The sequence below is a fragment of the Coenobita brevimanus genome, chromosome 54 (assembly GCF_032717465.1).
Source record: "Coenobita brevimanus isolate Jiangsu-jjx chromosome 54, ASM3271746v2, whole genome shotgun sequence".
NCBI classification, from domain to species: Eukaryota; Metazoa; Arthropoda; class Malacostraca; order Decapoda; family Coenobitidae; genus Coenobita; species Coenobita brevimanus.
This window is the reverse complement of record NC_137007.1, coordinates 9,338,323-9,366,022: the sequence shown is the minus strand read 5'-3', so window position 1 is coordinate 9,366,022 and position 27,700 is coordinate 9,338,323. Positions and strand designations below refer to the sequence as shown.

The window sequence follows — 27,700 nt, the reverse complement described above, 5'->3', positions numbered from 1 at the left end:
ATATAATCATAATCATACTGTACTCACCTGTTGTTGGTATCGATAAAGGGTAGATATGCACTGATATGTCCTCATTATACAGTACAGTAGTCAGAACACTGAGGGGGGCCACTAGGTTAGTTTCAGCACTATGGCAATGAGCAAGGCATGGAAGGCCATAGTTGCAGCACAAGGGTTTAGCTACCATGTGGGTCACAAGAGCAGAGCACACTGATACGTCCTCACTGTATGATGTCCACAGGAGAGACTGAAAGAGCAACGGTCTGCATGGGTTGGGCCGCCTCTGCAACGCACCGTGTTTGGCTGGTGCATTGTGGGATCTGTCCATGCGTTGATTGGGTCCTGTGTCCGAGTCAGAGGGCCAATTGCTTCCTGTTTCCGAGCCGGATATTGCATAATATTACCGGATATTGTTTTAACAGAACCAAGCAAAAAGCACTGGACATTGCGTTAGGCCGGACAGTGATGACTGATAATTGAGAGTTTACTGTAATTTATGATTCTTTACTGAGAGCATGTATGTTTCTTTCTTCATGATATACTGTGTTGTGTTATATTAATGTGTGCAACGTTGTATTAAAAAACATCTTTTCCTTTGTGGGGTGTCAAATTATCTTAATTGTATCATCTGTTTTATAGCCACTGTACAGTATACTGAACTGTTGTCTGATATGTTTCGTTTCATTTCGTTTTTAAAGGCTCCAACATGCTTGCATGCGTCGGCCTTGGTCACTTAATGGCGGCTCTCCATGCTGCACGATCCATTGCAGCCTCCCTGTTCAGTCCCTTAACCCTGAGGGCACACTTAATGACCTCGTCCCATGTCTTTCTCGGTTTACTCCTCGTAACCCCACCCCCAATATTAACACTTCTCACCTTCCTCACCCAGTTATCATCCCCCATCCTCTCCACATGTCCAAACCATCTCAATCTACCTCTCCTCATCACAACACCAATACACTCCAGTCCCATCCTACCTTTTAACTCTTCCATCGTGAACCCAGCCCCCCCAGACCTTGGATGCAGGGACGCACTGCACATCCACCTAATCATTGTCATTTTTGTACGTCTGAGCCGGCGAATATCCTCCTTCTTCACTGCCCAGCTCTCATTACCATACAGCATTACACTCCTAACACATGCTGCATACAAAGACCCCTTAGCACGTAGGGAGAGTCCTCTCAATGTCAAGAGAAGCAAGAGCTCCCTGAACTGCTTCCAACCACTTCTCACCCTAGTCACAGAGCTAGCTCCAGCCCCACCTCCAGCCCAGAATAATTTACATATAATGAAGATTGCATACCAAACTTTTCATAGCTATCTCAGACTGGATTGGTCTTCCCCCATTCAGTTATCTAAAGTAAGATACTGTAGTCTCCAGTCTCCAGTAACCCTTTAATACAATAAAGTGTTATTAATTTTATTACATAAGGCAGTAGAAAGAAATGTGAAGGTATGAAGGATGCAAGTGGTAGATTTTTAACCCACTGGGATGAAGTAAGGACCAGATGGAAAGATTATTTTGAAAGCCTGGTGAAACGGAATAAAGAGAGCAGAGCTGCTTTAAACGTGATTGGTTTTGGGGGTGTGCAGAGAAGGAATGCTGTGCCAGGATATGTGACACTCGCACAAGTGAAGAACACTGAAATGGCTGAAAAATGGGAAACCAGCTGGGGTTGATGAGGTGTATGCAGAGATGGTTAAGTGTAGTGGAGAGAGTGGAATGAAGTGCTTATTGGAGACATGTGTGAAGGCATGGATGAGTGAAACTGTGCCTGCAAAGTGGAAAAAGGCAGTGATTGTACCCCTGTACAAAAATAAAGGTGAGCAAAGTGAGTGCAAAAATAATCATGGCATAAGTTTATTGAGTGTGGTAGGGAAGATATATGGAAGAATTATTATAGAGAAAGTAAGAGAGATATCAGAAGTCCTAGTGAGTGATGAACATGGTGGCTTTAGGAGTGGCAAAGGATGTGTGGATCAAATGTTTGCAGTAAGACAGATAGTGGAGAAAGCTTGTGATAAGGACTGTGAGGTGTTTATGGCATTCATGGATCTGGAGAAAGCATACAACAATGTAGACAGAGAAGGATTGTGGAAAATTTTGCGCATGTGTGGTGTAGATATTAAGCTGCTAGGTTCCGTCAAGAGTTTTTATGATGGTAGTAAGGTATGTGTAAGGGGAAGTGGGCATCTGAGCATGGTGCACAACCAGTGTGGGCGTGCAATGAGGTTGTGCAGTGTCCCCATGGTTGTTCAGTATATATATGGATGGGGTGATGAGAGAAGTAAAAACACGAGTAATGGAGAGAGGGATGGCATTTGTACTGAATGGTGATGGATGGAATATCTAATATTTGTTGTATGCTGAAGATGCAGTACTTCCTGCAAGTACAGAACAAGAACTTGGTAGACTAGTGCAGGGTTTTGCTGATGTCTGTGAATGTCGTGCCTTGAGAGTAAATTTAGAAAAGAATAAAAGTGATGGTTATTGAGAGAGAAGGTGACTCCCAGTGTGATGTTACAATGAATGGAGAGAGACTGGAATTGGTGAGTGTTCAAATACTTGCGTACACTGATAGAAAGGAGAGGAAATGAGCAAAAGAAGTTGAAAGTAGAGTGGCACAAGGAAGGAAAGTAGCTGGTGCCATGAAGGCCTTGATAAGAAACAGAGACTTGAGTGTTGCAGCTGCACGAGGCATACATGAAGGAATGTTAATGCCAGCTGTAACATATGGATGTGAGACTATGGTGTGGCATGAAAATGCAAAGTCAAGAGAGAGCAGTGGAGATTGGACCGCTGAGGAATGTATGTGGAGTACAGAGAGTGGATAGGATACGAAATAATGTGATTCGTGAAAGATGCAGAGTGAGGAAGTCTGTGGACACCAGAATCAAAGAGATTGTACTGAAATGGTATGGTCATGTGGAGAGAATGGGTAACAACGAAGTGGTGAAAAAGGTATATCTGAGTGAATTTGAAGGAGGGAGGAGGCGAGGTAGGCCAAGGAGAAGGTGGAGGGATATGGTGGATGAGTGTGTGAGGAAGAGAGGTTGGAAGTCGGTGAGGCTAGGGGACTGACAGGAGACCAAGCTGGCTGGATGAATTTTGTGAGAAAAAGTGCATGATCAAGGATACGGCACCCCCTTCTCTGTGTGACAGCATCTGGATTGACTCTATTGGACACGTTTATGTGAAACTACAAAATGTGGTGAATGTTTTTGGCATATCAGATAGAGCCAGGATTCCGGTGGCTTGAATGATGAGTGAATGAAAGTGTGGCCCATTGGATTGGGCAAACTTGGGCTGTCTGGACATTGCTACTCCTCGCCCTGCCGTAAGGTTGGAAAGGAGGTCCGGATTATGATGATGATGACAATAGTTATGTTCAAGTGAAGAGAGATCCTTCAAACTGAAAAGGATGCCTTGCATCTTGGCATGTGCACAACATGTGGGGGCCCTGCTGATTGTAGAGAACCCCAAGGCTCCTAAGGGAGCATGAGCATTTAGATATCCAAACTTATATGTATAAGTAGAATTTTTTCTCATCTCTGCACAGTGGATTTTTTTCTGTGTACTACCCTGCTCTGATACTGGTCTGAGTGTATGTTTCCTCTCAACTTCACTACATGATAGTTAGAGGTGGCTTTGAGCCACTGCCTATTGAGTTTTGAAGCAACCAGCAGGAAGAGAAAAGTGTTTCTTGATAAACCCTTTTGTTGCTTTAGATGCACTTAGACATTTCATCCAATGTAAAACTAGGCAATTTTGTTCAGCCCTGAGAAATCCCAGCCATCCAAACATTGACTCTTGATGTCTGAGCAAAAATGTTTGTGTTATGTTCTGTAATTAGTTAATGTTCTGTTCTGTAATTAGATTAAAGTCTGAAGTCTTTGTTGATATTTAATTATGATAGCAACACAGTATACAGTGGTGCCTAAATAACCATGGTGTGTTTTACAGCGTGGCCAAGTGGCAGATGAACTTGTGAATCGAACATTAGAGAATGCAGAGGCTGACCAACGCTCCATTGACACCTCGGAAGACCAAGACGAGCATGAAGAGGAATCACCTCTTATAACAGGTTTGACCATTCCTTGGAAAGTCTTATCAAGAAAGGTCAGATTTGTGAGTTTGTGCATTTAGAAATGTTTTACTGTAGGAGAAAAATAAGCTTGATCCCTGGGGTTTACAGACCAGCTTGACAATAATACACCAAAAATATGGTACTGGAGGAAAGGTTACCCGTGGTGGAGTTGTACACTTCAGGCGAGAAGGAGCAACTACAATTTTGGCCTGGGAGCAAAACTTTCGTGACCTACCCTTCATCTTGCAAAGAGGACCTTGATCAGCCTGGTAGGGCACGATATATCATAAAGGGGCAGCTGCTTCCTCTTCTATTTTCTTACACAAAGGCAATTGACTCCAGCAGTCATTTTATTTACCTCCTCCTTACATGCAAGCATGCTGAAGCCTTTATAAACGATACAGTGCAGTTGCACTTACTAGAGACACTGAGAGCAATCCCAAGCCCAAAGTGCATTTTTTGCCCAGTATTCTTCCAGCCCATCATAGACACACAGTGAACTTATGGATCTGTTAAGTGCAATTCTTACAGAGATTGGATCCCCACCACTTGCACTACTATTAAAAATATCAAACAGCACAGGGGTATGTGACAGATGCAGTGCCTTCACAGACATTTCTTTGACTCGAAACAAAGTTCCCCCCGTGGCCTCCAGTTACTCATCAACATATCAAAAACAAGAAACCATTTTTAACATTTACATCCACCCGGTACCTCCCATTCTATATTAACGTAATACAACCTCATCTCCTCCCCATCAGAGATACTTAACCCTGTAATTTCTGGAGGTTAATGCTGAAAATACTGCCAGGTACACCATGAAAACTGCTAAAGGCTTGATATTCCATCGCATCTTAACAACATGTACAATCTTAGATGACACCTCACAATACACCTACATCCCTCACCAAGCACACTATTTTTGCAGTTCCTCAGACATTACATTTTGTTCACCCACACTTTCATTCACCACCATCTGGTAGATGGAACCTAGACTCCCATCAGATCTCCCCATCATGATCGTTTTAGAAACACACCCTTAACTACAACAAATACATACACATGCTAAAAGACGACGAACTATACGGATTTCACTGATGAAACGGAACAACGCCAATACACAAAGCAACACATCCATCATAAACTAAACATTGACAGGCACTTTATGAAATTTAACAAGATCATACTTAGTGCAAACAAACACCATATTCCTCATGGCAACAGAAGACCAGACACCCAAAGCCTTACACAGGAGATAGCTCACATAAAACAGCATGACTCATTTCTATACACCTCTCCTCTCATACAGACATAAGACTAAAAGAACATCTCCCTACACTGCAAACAACAGATTAGATCAGTGATGTCCCATGCCTCCCTGGCATGGGTCCCCATCCTGCCTAGCGCCCACAACACCTTGCAAACTGTACAGAGTATTGTTCTACAAATCATTACTGGTTGCACCGGTATCATTTCTACAACTTACATAGCCTACACTTTGAAACCTAATTTCTTTCTGTTAGAAAATATCTTGACATGAGAGGCATACATGGCAGCCTGTGGTGTCATTTTATGACAGAACTACAGAACAAAACTAGGCACATAAAACAGTCATCCCACAAACATACTAGATCCTGTTCAACAATATCTCACCTCCAGACACTCCAGCACTAGCAGTGAAGAAACACATACACCTTTTCATGTTCAGGGCAATATAGCACCTTGATCACAACTCTCCATAACAAGATCCCTTCCCAATATCCACCCATCAGAGGTATCCTCAAATAGAACTGATTGAGCTATGCTAGCGTGGCATAAAGTGGGACATCACCCAGCTGTTTTAAGTGTCCAGCTTAGATTTGTGTTGGGTGGAATCACAGATGCCTCTGTTGTAGAATAATCCCACATAACATAATCCACCATGAAGCTTTGCACAATGCAAGGCACACAAAGACACAGACACAACATTAGTGATGTAGGGAACCTATCTAATGACTTCCTGGGGCAGTTGCTTACCTGCAGTCAACAGGTGTGCTGGGCCAAGCATGACCTCTACTTGAGCATCATCATCAACACAGACATAACACCGTCACAAGGTTCCAGCAATTAAGCAACAATATTGACAACAAAATTAGCATAAAGGAAAACTGGAAGGCCATTTTAACAGCACTCACCCATTTCACAGACCCCTGTCAGCTCTATAAAATACTTATCAGCAGGACCGTATTAACCCTGCTGTGGCCTGGTAGGCAGTGCAGACAGTTGGCCTGCAACATACAGATCTCTTTTTTTCCGTTATTTCCAGTGAAATTTTGGCATGACCTATAATGGCCTTTTTTGATGGCTTGATGGGTGATGGCCCTTATTTGGATGCCCAAAGCGTATATTTATTCCGCTCTGAAAGTCTGGGTGGCCCGCGACATTCCGTGGCCTGGTAGGCAATTACCCATTTTGCCTATACCTGGTAATCCGGCCCTACTTATCAGTGGTGGCACCAAAACCACTTCCACAGCTCACTTGTACATTGAACGTGAAGTCCTCCTTGTTAAAGAATACCATGACAAGAGAGGTACACAATTCTGCTATGAAGCCTGCACTAATGTATAACTCTTTCATTATATGACAGGGCCACACAACACAACTAGGTACATAAGACGGCCACCACACAAATATTAGCAGACCACCATCACCAACATTCCAATTCCAGACACCCCAAAATGAGCAATGAAAAATGAAATGCTGAAGCATGGGGGAGAGATACTAGTAGAATGGATGTGGAAGATGTGCAGATTGGCCTGGGAGGAAGGTAGAGTCCCGGAGGATTGGAAGTCAGGTATAATTATTCCCTTGTACAAAGGAAAAGGGGAAAAAGAAGTGTGTGGTAATCATAGGGGCATTTGTCTTCTTAGTATAATAGGAAAAGTGTATGGTAGGATACTTATTGACAGAGTTAGAGAAAGAACAGAGAAATTAGTTTGAGAAGAACAGGGAGGCTTTAGGAAGGGAAGAGGTTGTGTAGATCAGATATTCATTCCCAGATCTTTAGTGGAAAAGTTTCTAGAGAAGGGAAAGAAGTTGTATGCGGCTTTCATGGATTTGGAGAAAGCATATGACAGGGTGGATAGACTAGGATTGTGGAAAGTGTTAAGAATATATGGAGTAGATGGGAAGTTGTTGAATGCTGTGAAGAGTATGTACGATGGTGCGAAGGCTGCAGTGCGTGTGGATGGTGAACTAAGTTAATTTTTCTCTTTGAAAGTTGGGTTGAAACAGGGATGTGTCATGTCTCCATGGTTGTTCAATCTGTACATGGATGGGGTAATAAAAGAGGTACAAGGTAGGGTAGTGGATGTTGGAGTGGCCCTGGTGAGAGAGGATAGTGTTTGGAAACTCCCTGTACTGTTGTTTGCAGATGATACTGTGTTGTTGAGTGAAGACGAAGGGGAGCTGCAAGGCTTGGTGGATGAGTTTGAGAGAGTGTGTAAGAAACGGAATCTAAAGGTGAATGTAGGGAAGAGTAAAGTGATGGTCTTTGAGAGAGGTGAAGTCAGTGAATGTACAGCGAGGTTGGATGGTGAGGAATTGGAAAATGTGAGTACGTTTAAGTACTTGGGTAGTGTGATGAGTAAGGATGGAGGTTTGGAGGGTGAAGTGCTTGAAAGGGTACAGCAGGGAAGAAAGGTTGCTGGTTCTTTGAAAGCAGTGATAAGAATCAGGGAAGTGAGCATGGAACTGAAAAAGTTACTACATGACAGTACTGTGATACCAACTCTAACGTACGGAAGTGAAGCTTGGACGTTGTTGGAAGGACACAAGTCAAGAGTGAGAGCAGTGGAAATGAGTTATTTAAGAGGAGCCTGTGGAGTCACATGGAGAGACAGGCTGACGAATGAGGATATAAAGGAGCGTTGTGGTGTTGATGTGGATGTGATAGGAAGCGTTATGAGGAACACACTGAGGTGGTTTGGCCATGTGGAGAGGATGGAGGGTGAAAGACTGACGAAGAGAGTGTATGTGAGTGAGGTGGAGGGGGAAAGAGGGAGGGGGAGGCCGAGGATGAGATGGAGGGATGGGGTGGAGGAGTAGACTGTAGCACCAGTCGAACAGGGCAGTACTCCCGAGGTTGATGGCAAGCTGGTGACAGGGAGAGCTGGAGCTCCCGTTTCACCAGCCCTCAGGACTTGATCCTGACCATCTCCCTTTGCTGAACATTTTCAGTGCATTCATTTACACAGAGAGTAGGCCAGCATGCTCTCATGATACCTCTACCTTCAACTGTCTACACCACACTACATGCGCATAACATATCACACCTTCTATTCACATCTTTAGTAATGGCCGCTGCAATCTCACAATCAAATGAGGTGGTATCTCGGATTGCCACCACCGGCAGGGTAGGGCTGGAGGCACAGGGTCCTCCCGGTCGCTATCAAGCGACTGTGCCAGCAGCGACTGTTGCTATTTCCGGGAATGCTCATCGGCGAAGAGGTGACAGTGCGGCCTTATTCTTTACCAACATCCGCGGCCTTACCTCAAATTTAAACTCAGTTCATTTTTTCCTTCAGTCCATATCCCCTTTGGTCCTTTTCCTCACAGAACCACAAATCTCACCCTCTACCGATATATCTCCATTTTGTTTTCTCGGTTACCATCTCCTTACAAACTTTCGAAACAAGGGCGGTACCTGTTGTTATATCAAATCCCAATATGCAGTTGACACTATTTTAAACTTCACTTCATCCAGTTTTGATTACTCATTATATAAATTAAATTGCCAAAACATTACCAAATATATCTGTGTAGTTTATCGTTCCCCCAATGCTTCTTCGGAACCCAGTGTATTTGATTCCATATCTACTCAGTTGAGTAACCTTGACCTTGTCCTTGGCAAATGAGTACCATTTTGGGTGATTTTAACATACACAATGTTGAATGGTTATTGCATTCTGCCCGGACTGACGACGCTGGTCTAGAATGCGAGCTGTTTTATGAATCGTTTAATCTCACCCAGTTGGTAAAGCAACCAACCAGAATACCTGATAATCCTGACCATAATGCCCATCTCTTGGATTTATTCTTGACAAATAATCCAGATCAATACAGGATAGAGGTACTGTCACCACTTGGATCCTCTGACCACAATCTCATCAAAGCCTCATTAGTTAACCCTCCTACATCTCCCCATTCCGAACCTGTCAGGGTGACCCGATGGCACTTTGACAGGGCAGACTGGGATGGATTTAGAAATTATCTTGCTGATGTTCCATGGCAGTCTTTCTTCTCTAGTGATCCCAATTCTACCCAGTCCCACATTTGTGACTTAATACTAGCTGGTATGGATTTATTCATACCAAGTCAACAATTCACTAAAAGATCAAACTCTCCAAAATGGTTTGATGGCAATTGTGCCAGAGCAACAGCCCAAAAGTCATTAGCATATAACTCTTACTTAAAATCAAAAACACCTGAATCACTCTCCCAATTTAAAATTGCTAGAAATCATGCAAAAGCTGTATTAAATCTATCTAAATCAAACTTTCTTCAAAAGCAAGCATCAAAACTACTTAACAACCCTAATGACAATAGAATATTCTGGTCAGCTCTTAATTCTTTCAATAATAACTTTAACAAGTCATCTTCCATTCCCCCACTAAAATCTTCAGATGGCAATATTACAAATGACCCACGTGGGAAAGCGGATATCTTTGCTAGTACCTTTGCAAGAAACTCTACCATAGATGATACCAGCCAGAATTTCTCAGTACTGGAACTTGATTCTCCCGAAATTGACCCACTTAAAATACAGACAAGATTTGTAAAATCCATCCTAGACAATTTACCTACCAACAAAGCTCCAGGTCCAGATGGAATTCCCAATTGGTGTTTTGAAAAAGTGTTCCCTCTGAACTTGCCTCTGTCCTAGCTAAATTATTCAGACTATGCATACGTACTTCTTTATTCCCAAATTCATGGAAAGAAGCCAATATCCACCCAGTTCGAAGAAAGGAAGTTCGTCTGACCCCTCCAATTACAGACCAATAGCTATCACATCTTCTCTGGTAAGGTATTTGAAACTTTAATTAATAAGCATATTGTTAAACATCTTGAATCCAACAACTTAATTAATGATAGACAATACGGTTTCGCCACGAAAGATCCACCATTGACATACTCAATTTCTTAACTCATACCATCCATCAATCAATTGATCTTTTTGGAGAAACTCATGCAGTAGCTCTTGATATCTCTAAAGCTTTCGACAGAGTATGGCACCGTTCCCTGCTGTCCAAACTCCCTTGCTATGGACTAACATCTTTTGTTCCTTTGATTTCTTCTTATCTTAGTGACAGGAAAATAAGAGTAATAGTAGATGATGATGTATTCAATTTCCACTCAGTTAACGCGGCGTGCCACAGGGATCAGTTCTGGCGCCAACCCCTATTTCCTTGGTTCATATTAATGATCTCTTATCTGTCACTCACAATCCCATTCACTCATATGCAGATGACTCAACACCACATAGTTCATTCACACTCAGACATCCATTTACAAAGTCTAATATCTCTACCTCTCAACTCAATACAGCCATCTCCATAAATCAAGATCTATCTACAATCAGTGAATGGGGACAAAACAACCTTGTCTCTTTTAATGCTAGTAAAACTAAATATATACAGTTTACTAATAGACAGATATTGCCAGATTCGTACATTACCTTCAGTGCTACTAATATTCCCATCTCCAAAAGTATTGAAATTCTTGGTGTCTCACTTAACAGTGCCCTCAGCTGGACCTCTCATGTCAGATCACTTGCTAAAACCGCCTCAAAGAAACTTGGATTATTGTACAGAGTCCGTAACTTCTTCGCCGATGAGCAGTTAGCTATAATTTATAAGAGTCATGTGCGCTCTCAGCTTGAATATTGCTCACCCTTGTGGAATGGTTGTGGAGAAGTTGCATTAAGACAACTAGACAAAATTCAGAATAAAGCTGTTAGAATCATTAACAATCCTGCCATTACATATAAACTACCTCCTGCAAGTAAGAAGGAATGTTGCCTCCCTTGCATTATTTTACAGATATTTTTGGCAAATGCTCCAAACGAAGTTGCGTCCATGGTGCCACCTCTCCATGCCTTCCCTCGTGCTACACGGGCATCTGGTAGCGCTCATGACTGGAATGTCACTCAACCACATTGCAGAACTTCTGCCTATCAGAATTCTTTCATTCCCCGAACTGCATCTCTCTGGAACTCGCTTCCCCAGAGTTGTTTTCCTCCAAATTTCAACCTACAACTGTTCAAGTCTAACTGTTACAGATATTTTATGAACAGAGGACACCAGTAATCTGGTGTATGGATTATTTTTTTTCTCCATTTGTTTTTCCTTCCTCCGTTCTGTTATTTAAAAAAAAAAAAAAAAAAAAAATATATATATATATATATGAGAGAGGGGGGTGTGAGTTGGGAGCAGGGAAGTGAAATGGCGGGGGACAGGGCGACTTGGAGGTGATTTTTTTGTGGCCACCCCAAACGGGATTGAGGCGTCTGGCAATAGATAGATAGATAGATAGATAGAAAAAAATCCTACACATCCGTTTCACACTCAGGACAATACAGCAGTCCCTTGTTCCTCAGTGAACAGGTACGAGATCAATTATATATTCAGTGATGAAAAAGTTAGGACTTTTTTTCAATATACAGTAGAATTTTTGCTTATGCAATCATGATGATTCAACATGAAGCTTTAGTGATTGATACATAATTGCTTTTTTTTTTTTTTTCTTAATACGATTGCCCACACATAAGTCTACAGTAGCTTTTTTGTTGTATTATTGTCAGTGATGGAACAAAAGTGTGGTGTTGGAATTCAGGCAGCAAATGAGGTGCATGCAGTAAAGTGAAATAACTACCATTACCAGTTTAGGTGAGGTAAAAACCTGTTCTTATACTAATTTTTAGTGGTCAGCAAGAAGTGAAGTGCACTGAAGCAAAGTAACTACTGTTAATTTATGTGAGTTAGAACCTTATTATTTATTTCTGCTTGGTGGGCGACTCTTTGCCAAAAACGTATGCCCATTGAACCCATTATAATTGACGATGTACGGTATATCATTATGCAATGAATTTTTTCAAATGCATTCTCATTGTAAAATGAGGGAATGCTGTACAGCACCTCAATCAAAACACTTTATTACAAGCTCCCCCTCCCAGCATCCACCCATTTCAAGTATACCTAACCATGGGTGAACGAGTTCTAGCTAGGCTTAGATCAAGACATCACCCATCACTCTTCAGTTACCAGCTTAGATTTGGGTGGAGTGGAATCACAGATTATGCATGCCCCATTTGTTGATTATGCCCACACAACATTACCCACATTATGGAACACTGCACAACATGTGCCACACTGAGTCACAGACACAACCTGAACGATGTAGGAAGCCTCAGGGATGACCCTTTAGGGGTAGTTACCTCCCTGTGGTAGACAGGTGTGCTGCATCAGGCATGCTGGGTTGAGCATCACCAGGAACAACACAAAAAGTAGATTTGGTTAGTTACTCCATTCATCTGCATGCACTGCAGAAGTTATTGAGTTTGTATCCCCATTACTGTTTGTTTAAGGAGTCACATGAAAAAACTTTTCTGATTTTGGCAGTGTGGCATTGTACTGTGAAGGATTGAATCAGATTGAATTTATAAGTAAATTTCATTTTCATAAAGATAAATGGTAATGAGAGAGGTGTTTGAGGAGTGCATGAATTGAGTGAGCAGTTGAATCAGCAAGTCTGTAAGCCAGCACACTGTATTTAGTGGCAGTCAATTGTTATTCAGCATGCCTGGGAAAAAGATGTGTCTAGATTTCTCAGTTATCCAGATTCTTAAGTGTAAAAAAAAAAAATCTGGGTTTTGGAAATGCCATCTGAATAATAAAATGCAAAGAAAAAGAGACCGCTAAGCATGAAATGCCATGTAAAATCAGGTCTTAGGCTAAAATTCTCTTGTGGACTTTCTGAGTATTGATTATTAATATTTATCATCCATAAAATGTACCTATGCTGATTTTCAGATGCTGAAATATCATACTGATTTCACCCAAGATACTTGTAAGAACATTCATTAAGGCTTGCTTGATCAATTAAACAGAGGAAAGTGTTAAGAGAATACAGTTCTTTATCCATCCATCCATCATCCAGTCCTATGTCACCCCATGAGCGTAGGAACCTGAGCCTAGGCAAGTTGGTCTTGACATTTAAGATGAGAGTGACCAGCCTCACTTATCCCTGAGTGGCATTACGTGAGCAATAAACCCCAACCACCCTATGGATATAAACCTGCACAGGCTCAGTCTGATTGGAGAGGCCTTAATTGCCCATTAAACCACCAGATGTCATAATTTGGTTATGTGGTTACCACCCAGCGTAGTAAAGGTTTCCTGGTGTACAGGAAACCATTTGGTCTGTCACTTAATGTAGAGTCATATAGGTAGAAGGAAAAGGAAAGAATGAAGGAAAGAAAGACAGAAGAAGGAGTGTAAAGTCACCTGTAGGCAGAAGAAAGAGGAAAGAATGAAGGAAAGAAAGACAAACTTTATTGATGGGTAAAAGTTATTGGCAGTGATTGTAGCGTATGCACTGTGTGATGACAGGTAGTGAGACAGAGAAAGACAGGTTTTGGGATGAGCTGAATGAAGTAGTAGGAGAAATGCTCAGGAGTTATGAAGTGATTGTAATGGGTGATATGAATGGTAGAGTAAACACTGGTCCTGTGAATAATATAATGGATAATAATGGAATACCAGGAGAAAATGATAATGGGAAGCGACTGAAGGATATGTGTCAGGAAAGGAGGTTCTGCATTTGTAATTCTTATTTTAAACACAAAGATGCACACAAATATACATGGTATGGAGGGAATGGATATGTTGACAAAAGCATGATTGATTACATGCTCATTTAGAAATCAATGCTGGGTAGTGTTGGTGATACGAGGGAAGGGAGAGGAAGATGTAGAGGTTTGTCAGATCATATTGTGGTATGCAAGATCAAGCTGAGAGGAATGAGATGGACCAAGAGAGAGAGGAGCTGCGAGAGAGAGAGAGAGAGAGAGACTGAAAATCGAGAAGCCGAGGGTCAAAGAAATGGCAGATGAATACAGGGCCAGTAGGAGAGGAGTTAGAATCAGTGAATTGGAATGAAAAGGATTTGGACAGCCTGTGGAATGCATATAGGGATTGCTTAGTTAGGAATGCAAAAGTGGTGTGTGGTGTGGCAAGAGTAACAACAAAGAAGAAAGGTACCTCATAGTGGGATGACGAGGTTAAGAGAGCAGTGGAAGAAAAGAGGATGAAGTGACATGAGTGGATACAGTGCAGGGGTTCAGTTGTTATAAGAAATTAATATACTGAGATCAAGAAGCATATAAAGAGACTAGTGAAGAGGAAAAAGGAGGAGGTATATGATGATCTAGGAAGAAAAATGAATGCAAATTACTCTGAAAATAGGAAGTTATTCTGGAAAGAGGAGCAGAAATGTAGAAATGACAGTGGACAGAAATGTGAAAATGTAAAGTATGCAAGTGGTAGGTTATTAACCCATGGGAATGAAGAAAGGACCAGATGGAAAGAATATTTTGAAAGTCTAATGAATGGGAATGGAAAGAGCAAAGTGACTGTTAACATGATTGGTTTTGGGGGTGTTCAGAGAAGGAATGCAGTGCCAGGAAACGTGTACCTCATAGTGGGATGACGAGGTTAAGAGAACAATGGAGGAAAAGAGAAAGTGACAAGTGTGGATACAGCGCAGGGGTTCAGTTGTGATAAGAAATTAATATACCCCCCTGGGGGTAGGGTTTTTTTTCAAGACTACTCCCCCAGTACCCCTGCTTGTCGTAAAAGTCGACTAAAAGGGTTGGCGGAGGTTTAGTGCCCCTCCCCGGAAAACAACTAACTAAAAAAACAAACGAGAAGCCTTTGACAAGGACTGACCAAACGATGACGACCCAGGACCGGACAAAGGACTTGGTAATGGGTACATGGAATGTAAGAGGAGCGAATGATGAGGTGAAAGAGACAGAGATTGTCCAGGTGCTTGAGGATGCGAAAGTGGATGTATGTGGAATAACTAAAACAAAATGGAGAGGAGAAAGTGTGAGAGAATGGGAGTATGGATGGGGTATATGTGCAGGAGTAGGTGAGAATGAGAGGGCAAAGGAAGGAGTATGTATAGTTGTGAGTAAAAGATGGAAGAAGAGCATAAGACAGTATGGATCAGTTGGGTCAAGGATTGTGTGGGTAAAGTTGAAAGTTGGAATACAAATGTGGACGATTGTGTGTGTGTATGCGCCAACGCAAGATCGTGCTGGAAGAGTGAGAGAAGAGTTCTGGACAAATGTAGAAGTGTGCATGGAAAAGTTTGGAAGGAATGAGAGAGTGTTTTTGATCGGTAATATGAATGGTAAAGTAGGGAATGTGAAGGTGGATGGAATAGTTGGTGAGTGGGGTGTGCCTGCTGAGATAGATGAGAATGGGAGTACGTTACTGGACATTTGTGCTGGGAGGGGGTTGGTGATAGCCAATACCCTCTTCAGGCATAAAATGATCCACAGGTATACATGGCAAGTGATGAGAAGGGTGGGTGGTAAACTGAATGAAAGGAAGGCAATGATTGATTATGTGTGTGGATGAAAGGATGCGAATATGTGTAATGGATGCAAGAGCTTTTAGAGGTTGGGGGAGTGGACTTTCTGACCACTATTTGGTGGTGGCCAAAATTAGGATGGAGGAATAAAAGAAGGGAAAGACGAGAGGAAGGAGTAGTTGCAAGGAGAAAGGAAAGGTTACAAGAGGATGAGAAAAAGGCAGAGTATAAGAGAGAAGTAGAGGAACGATTGGGCAAATATGAATTGGAGCAGATGGGGGATGTGGAAGGTGTGTGTAGGATATTTACAGAAGAAATATGTGCAGCATGTGAGGTGGTGTGTGGAAGGAAGAGAAGATGGAGGGGGGTGCAAGGAACAGCGAGGTGGACTGAAGAGGTGAGACAGGCTGTGGCACAAAAGAAGAAAGCATACAATGAATGGATGAGAAATAGGGGCGTGGAAGAAGTTGAGAGGCGGAAGAGAGAGTTATATGTAGAAAGAAAGAGAGAGGTGAAAAGATTAGTAAGAGAGAGTAAGAAGAGAGTGGATGAGGAATTTGGAAGGAATTTGAGTGTAAAGTGGAGGGACTGTAAGAAAATGTTCTAGAAAGTGGTGAAAAGAGTAAGACAGGGTGGAAGTGAAGTTAGCAGGGGAGTGAAAGATAAAAATGGTAGATTACTAGTGGAGAAGGGAGAAAAAATGAGTAGATGGAGAGAACACTTTAAGGAATTGTTGAACATAGAGGATGGAAGTAATGCGAGTATAAGTGGCTGGGGAATGGCTGGGAGAAGGAGGGAGGTGAGAAGACAGGAAGAAATCAATAGGATGGAAGTTGTGGAAGCAATGAAGAAAGTTAAATAGGGGAAAGCCCCAGGAATTGATGGAATGTGTGGTGAAATGCTGAAGCATGGGGGAGAGATAGTAGTAGAATGGATGTGGAAGATGTACAGATTGGCCTGCGAGGAAGGTAGAATCCCGGAGGATTGGAAATCAGGTATAATTATTCCCTTGTACAAAGGAAAAGGGGAAAAAGTAGTGTGTGGTAATCATTGGGGCATTTGTCTTCTTAGTATAATAGGAAAAGTGTATGATAGAATACTTATTGACAGAGTTAGAGAAAGAACAGAGAAATTAGCTGGAGAAGAACAGGGAGGCTTTAGGAAGGGAAGAGGTTGTGTAGATCAGATGTTCATTCTTAGATCTTTAGTGGAAAAGTTTCTAGAGAAGGGAAAGAAGTTGTATGTGGCTTTCATGGATTTGGAGAAAGCATATGACAGGGTGGATAGACAAGGATTGTGGAAAGTGTTAATTATGGAGTAGATGGAAAGTTGTTGAATGCTGTGAAGAGTATGTACGATGGTGCGAAGGCTGCAGTGCGTGTGGATGGTGAACTAAGTGAATATTTCTCTTTGAAAGTTGGGTTGAAACAGGGATGTGTCATGTCTCCATGGTTGTTCAATCTGTACATGGATGGGGGTAATAAAAGAGGTACAAGGTAGGGTAGTGGATGTTGGAGTCTCCCTGGTGAGAGAGGATAGTGTTTGGAAACTCCCTGTACTGTTGTTTGCAGATGATACTGTGTTGTTGAGTGAAGATGAAGGGAAGCTGCAAGGCTTGGTGGATGAGTTTGGGAGAGTGTGTAAGAAACGGAATCTAAATGTGAATGTAGGGAAGAGTAAAATGATGGTCTTTGAGAGAGGTGAAGTCAGTGAATGTACAGCGATGTTGGATGGTGAGGAATTGGAAAATGTGAGTACATTTAAGTACTTGGGTAGTGTGATGAGTAAGGATGGAGGTTTGGAGGGTGAAGTGCTTGAAAGGGTACAGCAGGGAAGAAAGGTTGCTGGTTCTTTGAAAGCAGTGATAAGAAACAGGGAAGTGAGCATAGAAGTGAAAAAGTTACTACATGACAGTATTGTGATACCAACTCTAACGTATGGAAGTGAAGCTTGGACGTTGTTGGAAGGACACAAGTCAAGAGTGAGAGCAGTGGAAATGAGTTATTTAAGAGGAGCCTGTGGAGTCACATGGAGAGACAGGCTGACGAATGAGGATATAAAGGAGCGTTGTGGTGTGGATGTGGATGTGATAGGAAGCGTTATGAGGAACACACTGAGGTGGTTTGGCCATGTGGAGAGGATGGAGGGTGAAAGACTGACGAAGAGAGTGTATGTGAGTTAGGTGGAGGGGGGAAGAGGGAGGGGGAGGCCGAGGATGAGATGGAGGGATGGGGTGGAGAGGTATATGAGATAGGGGGGTGTGAGTTGGGAGCAGGGCAGTGAAATGGCAGTGGACAGGGTGACGTGGAGGCGATTTGTTTGTGGCCACCCCAAATGGGATTGAGGTGTCTGGGAATAGATAGATAGATAGAACGTAAATAGAAATGTAAATGAATAGTATTATAAGAATACGAGTATATATAGTAGGAGTAATGAAAGTGAAAGTTTCACCCTAGCATGTATGAATACTATGAGTTATGAGAGTGAAGGTGAAAGTGACATTTACTCTCAATGCTAGTATACAGGACGAGAAAGTGAATGCTACGTATTTTACTGAAAGAAATTGAATGCCTACTCTGACAATAAACTACTATTACTGAAGGAAACTTATGGATGAAGACTGTAGATATATATAAGTGTTATAGAGTAATAGAAATATAAGGTATGAGTGTTTTTATGAATAATAAATAACACCACCAGCGGCGATGATTGGAAGTGGGATGGTCATACGCCCTCGTAATTTTCATTCTTTCACAGTGTTTTTTTTTTTCTGGAGTATGGATTCCAAACTATTTGAGAATCATAGAATAGTGTTTCTAGTGATAATATCAGGCTGTGGTAATCATATTACGAGTTGTCGGGAAGTGTAAAGTGGAGACTTCGTTACCCAACTTCAGAGGTCTCCACAAGTCCTACGGGACTCGACGAGGGCTCAACAAACACCCCAGGAGAAAGCTGAAGGTATGTGCCATAAGCATATGTGATTTTAATATTCTAGGACTAATAACTGATTTTTAGCTAATATTTTTAGAAAGTCTGTTGGAGCGCGAATATGCCCGCGGGAGCCGCAGGTCAAAGCAAAACAAGCCCGTGGTTTAAGGGTTAATAAATAATGTATTTTTAATTAATCTGTGTTTAGTACTAATAATGATAATTTAAAAAATAATAAAATACGTTATTAGTGGTAGGTGGGGGCGCTCACCATCCACTCACTTGATGTAGTGCTGCTGTCGGGTGTCTGCCCTTTCTTCTCTTCCATCTGTCTTTCCTTCCATCCTCTTCTGTCTTTCTTTCCTTCATTCTTTCCTTGTCCTTCTGCCTAAGGGTGACTTTACGCTCCCTCTTCTGTCATTCTTTCCTTCATTCTTTCCTCTTCCTTCTGCCTGTGGGTGACTCTACACTGAGTGACAAGCCAAATGGTTTCCTGAACACCAGGAAACCATTTACTATGCTGGGTGGTAACCATATAACCAAATTTTGGCACTTGGTGGTTTAGTGGGTACTTACTGCATTCCAGTCGGATTGAGCTGGTGAAGGTTTATATCCAAGGGATGGTTGGGGTTGATTGCTCATGTAATACCACTCAGGGATGAGTGAGGGTGATCACTCTTATCTTAAATGTCGGGACCATCTGCCTAGCCCCGGACTCCTACGCTCCTCAGAGGGCAAAGTATGATTGGATGATGGATGGATGGATCTCTGTTGCAGCATTTTAAATAATGGTACTACCCTCCGTCCCTCCCATGCGTCCCTCCCATCTCCCCCCAGCAGAACCCTCACGACCCTCCCAAGCCTCCCCCATCCCTTGTCCAGATATACGGGAAGCTCCCAAGACCACGTATCCGTTGGATTGCGCAGTGCGCAATGCACAGGACAGGTGTGCAAGAGCAATATTGCGTATGGTCAAGTGCGGTGCTCAATGCGCAAATGATATTCACCGGAGTGCAATTGCGCTTTGTGCAAGTGTTTGTGCACCTGCCCAGCACTGGTTGCAGTACTGTATTTAGCAGAGAATTCGAGATAACTGGGGGGGGGGAGGCTGAATTAGTTCATTAAGTCGAGCATGTATTGTACAGTAACCGTTTTACGACCCGGACGACTAAGACCTGGTCACCCCAAGTCCTGGACATTTTGGGCTTGGGTCCATTAGTCCAAGTGTCAAATATTCCTTAAGATATCTGGACAAAATGCCATCTGGATGAACATCTAAAATGATCTAGGACTCCTAAAATCGTCAAAAAATGTCAAAATGCAAAAAAAATCCGATGTGTGTTCATCCCTCCTCTTTGTATTTGCCTTGCGGTGACGAACAGCTGTGTTGTGGCTCGTAGTTCCGGCTACGTCCCCTAAAGTGCCCAAGCGGGTTAATCTTTGCAACGGCCACGGATGTGTTGTAAGTACCCTGTACACTGCTAAGTATTTTCCTTGCTTGTAATTTCTCATTCTTTGGTTCCTTTTCATTTATTTTATGGTTTCTACCCCATTTTTGTGTGAATAGGGTCTTAAATAGGTGCTGTGCATGTCTGGTAGGGAGTTATTTAGGTGGCTTTCAAAGTTACTGTAGGTTTGGTTAGGGTCTATAAGTACACCTGTCCAGGGGTATTTTGCCAAGGTCCCGGACGAGACCAAGTCTCGGATGTTACTTGGGCTCTGTTACGTCAGAGATTGGCGTGGTTACTGTGTATGAAAACTTTTCCACATACAGTATCAACATTTGCATGAACAAGATCTACATCACCTGGAACAGACTCCTCATGAATGTTGTTAATTGCAGTACAGAAGAGCAGTTTGAAAGAAACATCGATAGGATCCTACTCACACTAGAGTGAATGTGAATTGGATATGCATTCCCAATTAAATATGAAGTGTCCCCACATTATGGACCATAAGGTCTTTGACGTACGGTACTTTCCCTTCTCTCTCTCTCTCTCTCTCTCTCTCTTTCTTTCTCTCTCTCTTCTCTTTCTTTCTCTCTCTCTCTCTCTCTCTCTCTTTCTTTCTCTCTCTCTCTCTCTCTCTCTCAATAATGTTTTTTTTTTTTTTTTCAGAGGGTGTAATAGAAAGGACAGTAGGTGAATATTATGCCATTCAGGAGCAGATAGAGATGGGACAAATGGCAGAACTCTTCTATCCGAAAGGTATGCTAATACATATTGTAAAAAGTGGTTATGCATACAATGAATTATAAAAAAAAAAAATCCCATATGGTTTATTGACATAATTCTATTGCAAGATTGCAGTACTGTCCAGCTTCAAACACACATCATGTAATATGAGCATCGGTAGGTTTTTATTGTTTCACTATAATAGAAAATTGTATTATCAGTATGTGTATTATGCAATGATGGGTAATGTATATTGCATATCTTCAGCTTGAGATGTAATTTTATTCTGGTTAAATCCAGACTGTTCTGTTTGGCTTGGAAGGGACATCCTGTGGCAGATGGGGATAAGTAACTGAGATTGCTTAATAATTTTTATACATTTAAACACACCACAAGAAGAGTAATAAAAATTTTATAATCTTCAGTATGGGACAAGGTGTTTTACTTGGTGCTCTGCATATACCTGTATGGTGATTTGGCTATCTACGAAGCAGCTGTGGCCAAGTCTCTGAGAGATAGTATTTGGTAAGTCAGAATAATCAAGTTATGCTTCTGCTAGAAGCTTCCAACAATCCTTGGTTAAAGCAGTAAATAGATACTTATTTCTGATACCATTATGCAGTGTTGGAACAAAAATGTATCAAAATAGTTTATGAACATGCATTTCATGAGAGTAGTGCACAGCATAGAATTACAAATAATAAAGTCCAAAATTAACATTTTCTTTTTCCTTTCCAGTAATTATGTGTCTCCAAACTGCACCATGGCTCTCAATGATACAGATCCCTGCTTCAAGAACAATTCTGATCTCAGTCGATTAGATGTGTACAGGATATGTATTGTGAGTATGCATTTGATTTGTGAGAGGTAGGGAAGGAAATGAGCTGTTGCTGATGAAGAAAATACTCTAAAGCATATCATCATCATCTTGACCTGCAGATGGGGTGAAGCAGGGTCCGAAAACAAGAAAAAAAAAAATGCATGAATATGGGAGCACTGTATACAGCACGCCTGTTGCAGTAGGCTACATAATTATGCAACATTCAAGCTTCCAGAATCCCAGCTCCTCCTCACATACCTGGCCATCCATCCTTTTTTTTTTTTTTCCTCCACATAACAATCCTGTTAAAAAAAAAAAAAGAAGAAAAAATCTTCAGCTACCCAATTCATTCCTTACTTTCTCACACATTCACTTATCTCTGACCATGTTCCACTTTCAGTCAAACTTTTAGAAGTGCCAATCAACCTTCTCCAACAAACCTTGAGAATTGAAGTTGTCTGTTGACCTGGTCATCTAGTTACTGACAGGTGTTTCATGGATGAGTTTGGTCAGTTTCATGAGGCTTTTTCCTCTAAACCATGGGAATTGATGTTTTGTAGTGACTTCACATGCAAGTCTGACACTCCACTACTGAAACCCTTTTCGTCTTGAGTTCCTTGAATCGAATGATGAAAATAAATTATGTGTCTCAATTGACCCATATTTTGGGACATGTCCTCAGTTTGATTCTATCTCCTGTTGGCTCTACAGCAACCACGTATCAGGTGTCCAGGTTGATGTGCTTGATCCTGTGACCTCTGATCATGCTTTGATTACCTTTGGCTTTGAAATTCCCAGATGCTCTTCTTATAGGAAGGTAAAAAGATTAAGAAACTATGAAAATATTGTCCAGAATCTGCTCTGCCATGATGTAGATCAACATTTTATCTGCATCAACTCTCATGATTTCTCGTCTAATGAATTAATTGAGTTACATACCACGTTGAGTACACCGCTTCCCGTCCGATCAGCGAAGTTAAGCAACGTTGGGTCTGGTTAGTACTTGGATGGGTGACCGCCTGGGAACACCAGATGCTGTTGGCATCCCTATGTGTCAAGTGGGGTTGGTGGAGGATTAGTGCCCCTCCCTGTAAAACAATTAACTCTAAGTCCTTGGCCACCCCGTTTGAGATACATGGCGTCTGGCAATGAATGAATGAATGAACATACAGTAACTGCATTTTTAAATTGATCTTTGACCATCATTGCCCTGAGGTTGAGAAGTCTATAACTGTGTGTGATCTTGGATTGGCCAGTTATTTAAATCCCCCTGGGGGTAGGTTTATTTTTCAAGAGTACTCCCCCAGTATCTCTGCTTGTCATACAAGGCAACAAGGAGAAGGCCTACAAAAGGTACCGGAGCCACCCCACCCCTGAATCACATCATCTTTACGTTTCTGCCCGGAATCGTGCTAAGTCTGTTCTTCGCTCTATTAAAAATAATTTCATCCATACTAAATGCTCTCAACTCTCCAACTCGAATTCTTCCCGCTCCTTCTGGCACCTTGCCAAAAATCTTTCTAACAACTTTACCTCATCATCCTTCCCTCCTCTTTTCTACTCTGATGGTTCTGTAGCTATTTTTTCTACTGATAAAGCAGATCTCTTCGCACAGACTTTCTCATCCAATTCCACCTTAGACGATTCCGGTGCTGTTCCTCCATCACTTCTCCCCTCTGACTTCCTCATGGCTGACATTAAAATTTCTTCAGTTGATGTATTTTCTGCCTTCACTGGCCTCAGTACTAACAAGGCATATGGGCCTGATGGGGTCCCTCCTGTTGTTCTCAAGAACTGTGCTTCTGTGCTTACACCCTGCCTAGGCAAACTCTTTCGCCTTTGTCTGTCAACTTGTACCTTTCCTTCTTGCTGGAAGTTTGCTCTCATTCAGCCAGTCCCAAAGAAGGGTGACCACTCCCAACCCTCCAACTATCGTCCAATTGCTTTAACGTCCTGTATTTCAAAAGTTTTCGAGTCAATTCTTAATAGAAAAATTTTAAGGCATCTTTCCTATCACAACCTTCTTTCCGATCGTCAGTATGGGTTCCGTCAGGACGCTCCACTGGCGATCTTCTCACCTACCTTTCAGACTCCTGGTCATCCTCCTTTCGGGACTTTGGCGAAAGCTTTGCCATTGCACTTGACATCTCAAAGGCTTTCGATCGAGTCTGGCATAAATCTTTAATTTCCAAACTGCCCTCCTACGGTTTCTATCCTTCTATCTGTGCCTTCATCGCTAGCTTCCTTTCTGGTCGTTCTATAGCCGCTGTTGTAGACGGCCATCGTTCTTCTCCTAGATCTATCAACAGTGGTGTTCCTCAGGGCTCTGTCCTATCACCAACTCTCTTCCTTTTATTCATCAACGATCTTCTAAGCTGTACATCTAACCCTATCCACTCATATGCTGATGACTCCACCCTTCACCTTTCCATTCGGTTCCCGCAACGCCCATCTCAACAGTTACTTCAAGAAACAAGGGATGAGGCTATGGCACACCTAATGTCTGACTTGGCTCGTATCGCTGACTGGGGTAAAAATAATATGGTTGTCTTTAATGCATCTAAGACTCAGTTCTTACACCTATCAACCCGACAAAATCTTCCACAGGTATACCCATTAATGTTTAATAATATTCAGCTTAATCCTGCATCATCCTTGAACATGCTTGGGGTTTCATTTACTCAGGACTTATCTTGGAAAGACCATATTACATCTCTTGTAAAATCTGCTTCCAAGAGATTGGGTGTGCTAAGCCGACTCCGCTCTTTCTTTACCCCTGCACAATTGTTGACTCTATACAGAGGTTTTATCCGCCCCTGTGTGGAGTACAACTCTCATGTGTGGGGGAGGCTCCCTGCATGCAGCTCTTCTCAATAGGGTGGAGTCAAAGGCTTTTCGTCTCATTAACTCTCCTCCTCTTACTGACTCTCTTCAACCTCTGTCTCTTCGCCGCACTGTTGCATCTTTATCTCTTTTCTGTCGCTACTTTAATGGTCACTGCTCCTCTGAACTGTCTGCTTGCATTCCTCCACCTCTACGACGGTAGCGTAGCACCCGTCTGGCAGCAAACTCTCATCCCTTTTCTGTCCAGCTCTCTAATGCAAGAGTTAACCGTTACTCCCAGTCTTTCATTTATGCAACAGGTCAGCTCTGGAACTGTCTCCCTCTATCTGTATTTCCTGCTGCTCTATGATCTTCAGTCTTTCAAACGCAGTGTGTCCAGGCATCTCCAAATGATCGGATCTTGAATTTGGCTCTCTATTGTATTTTGTTTTTCTCTTGGAGGGAACTGTTACTGCGGGCCATGGCCTTTGGTTCCTTCTTCCTCGCATAAAAAAAAAAAAAAAAAAAAAAAAAAAAAAAAAGCGACTAAAAGGGTTGGCGGAGGGTTAGTGCCCCTCCCCGGAAAACAACTAACTAAAAAGATGAACAAGAAGCCTCAGACAAGGACTGACCAAAAGATGACAACCAAGGACCAGACAAAGGACATGGTAATTGCAACATGGAATGTAAGAGGTGTGAATCATGAGGTGAAAGAGAGAGAGATTGTCCAGGTGCTTGAGGGTGTGAAAGTTGATGTATGTGGAGTAACTGACACTAAATGGAGAGGTGAGAGGGTGAGAGAATGGGAGTATGGATGGGGTATATGTGCAGGAGTAGGTGAGAATGAGAGGGCAAAAGAAGGAGTGTGTATAATTGTGAGTAAAAGATGGAAGAAGAACATAACAGAGTATGGATCAGTTGGGTCAAGGATTGTGTGGGTAAGATTGAAAGTTGGAATACAAATGTGGGTGACTGTGTACGTGTATGCGCCAACGCAAGATCATGCAAGCAGAGTGAGAGAAGAGTTGTGGACAAATGTGGAAGTTTGCATGGAAAAGTTTGGAAGGAATGAGAGAGTGTTTTTGATTGGTGATGTGAATGGTAAAGTAGGGAATGTGAAAGTGGATGGAATAGGTGGTGAGTGGGGTGTGCCTGCTGAGATAGATGAGCATGGCAGTGTGTCAGTGGACATTTGTGCTGGGAGGGGGTTGGTGATAGCCAATACCCTCTTCAGGCATAAAATGATCCACAGGTATACTGCACATGGCGAGTGATGAGAAGGGTGGGTGGTGATCTGAATGAAAGGAAGGCAATGATTGATTATATGTGTGTGGATGAAAGGATGCGAAGATGTGTAATGGATGCAAGAGCTTATAGAGATTAGGGGAGTGGACTTTCTGACCACCACTTGGTGGTGGCCAGAATCAAGATCCAAATAAGATGGAGAAATAGAAGAAGGGAAGGACGGGAAGAAGGAGTATTTGCAAGGAGAGTGGAAAGGTTACAAGAAGATGAGAAAAAGGCAGAAAATAAGAGAGAAGTGGAGGAACGATTGGGCAAATATGAATTGGAGCAGATCGGGGACGTGGAAGGTGTGTGCAGAATATTCACAGAAGAAATATGTGCAGCATGTGATGTGGTGTGTGGGATGAAGAGAAGACGGAGGAGGGTGCAAGGAACAGTGTGGTGGAATGAAGAGGTGAGACAGGCTGTGGCACAAAAGAAGAAAGCATACAATGAATGGATGAGAAATAGGGGCATGGAAGAAGTTGAGAGGCGGAAGAGAGAGTTATATGTAGAAAGAAAGAGAGAGGTGAAAAGATTAGTAAGAGGGAGTAAGAAGAGAGTGGATGAGGAATTTGGAAGGAATTTGAGTGTAAAGTGGAGGGACTGTAAGAAAATGTTCAGGAAAGAGGTGAAGAGAGTAAGACAGGGTGGAAGTGAAGTTGGCAGGGGAGTGATAGATAAAAATGGTAAATTACTAGTGGAGAAGGGAGAAAAAGTGAGCAGATGGAGAGAACACTTTAAGGAATTGTTGAACATAGAGGGTGGAAGTAATGTGAGTATAAGTGGCTGGGGAATGGCTGGGAGAAGGAGGGAGGTGAGAAGACAGGAAGAAATCAGTAGGATAGAAGTTGTGGAAGCAATGAAGAAAGTTAAATTGGGGAAAGCCCCAGGAATTGATGGAATGTGTGGTGAAATGCTGAAGCATGGGGGAGAGATAGTAGTAGAATGGATGTGGAAGATGTACAGATTGGCCTGGGAGGAAGGTAGAGTCCCGGAGGATTAGAAGTCAGGTATAATTATTCCCTTGTACAAAGGAAAAGGGGAAAAAGTAGTGTGTGGTAATCATTGGGGCATTTGTCTTCTTAGTGTAATAGGAAAAGTGTATGGTAGGATACTTATTGACAGAGTTTGAGAAAGAACAGAGGAATTAGTTGGAGAAGAACAGAGAGGCTTTAGGAAGGGAAGAGGTTGTGTAGATCAGATATTCATTCTTAGATCTTTAGTGGAGAAGTTTCTAGAGAAGGGAAAGAAGTTGTATATGGCTTTCTTGGATTTAGAGAAAGCATATGACAGGGTGGATAGACATGAATTGTGGAAAGCATTATGAATATATGGAGTAGATGGGAAGTTTTTGAATGCTGTGAAGAGTATGTATGATGGTGCTAAGGCTGCAGTGCGTGTGGATGGTGAACTGATTGAATTTTTCTCTTTGAAGGCTGGGTTGAAACAGGGATGTGTCATGTCTCCATGGTTGTTCAATCTGTACATGGGTGGGGTAATAAAAGAGGTACAAGGTAGGGTAGTGGATGTTTGAGTGGCCCTGGTGAGAGAGGGTAGTGTTTGGAAACTCCCTGTACTGTTGTTTGCAGATGATACTGTGTTGTTGAGTGAAGACGAAGGGGAGCTGCAAGGCTTGGTGGATAGAGAGGGGCCCGAACCTGGGAGTAGCGCCCCAGGAGGCTGCCCTATCAGTGGGTGTATAATGGCAGGATAGTTGCAGTGCCAAGACGCGCTTGGAGGGTGTCCCTGCAGCTGTCCTGGCGGGGTGCCCCGAGGCCACTACCACAGCCACTGGTAAGCTGGTGGGCTAGGGGTCCCAGATCTATTGCCTGGACCTGGGACTGCAGTGAGCGGGACCTGTGCTGTGTCTGTCCCCCTTTATTAATACTGAAGATGACAAAACAAAATAAGTTTCAAAGCAAGCCTGAGGACAGTAAATC

At 42.4% G+C, this 27,700-nt stretch overlaps 1 protein-coding gene and 1 pseudogene across 1 annotated transcript in view; both read left to right on the top strand.

Annotated features, from left to right (window-relative positions):
- The window catches only part of LOC145400999 (putative sodium-coupled neutral amino acid transporter 12), a 406,122-nt gene that overhangs the window by 185,948 nt on the left and 192,474 nt on the right, over positions 1 to 27,700 (top strand). Inside the window, exons 4-7 of the mRNA XM_080273357.1 lie at positions 3,965 to 4,085; positions 20,774 to 20,863; positions 21,256 to 21,355; positions 21,569 to 21,671. Coding sequence (XP_080129483.1) covers positions 3,965 to 4,085; positions 20,774 to 20,863; positions 21,256 to 21,355; positions 21,569 to 21,671 — 414 coding nt within the window. The remainder of the gene's footprint in view (positions 1 to 3,964; positions 4,086 to 20,773; positions 20,864 to 21,255; positions 21,356 to 21,568; positions 21,672 to 27,700) is intronic.
- On the top strand, positions 22,576 to 22,694 carry LOC145401172 (5S ribosomal RNA; annotated as a pseudogene).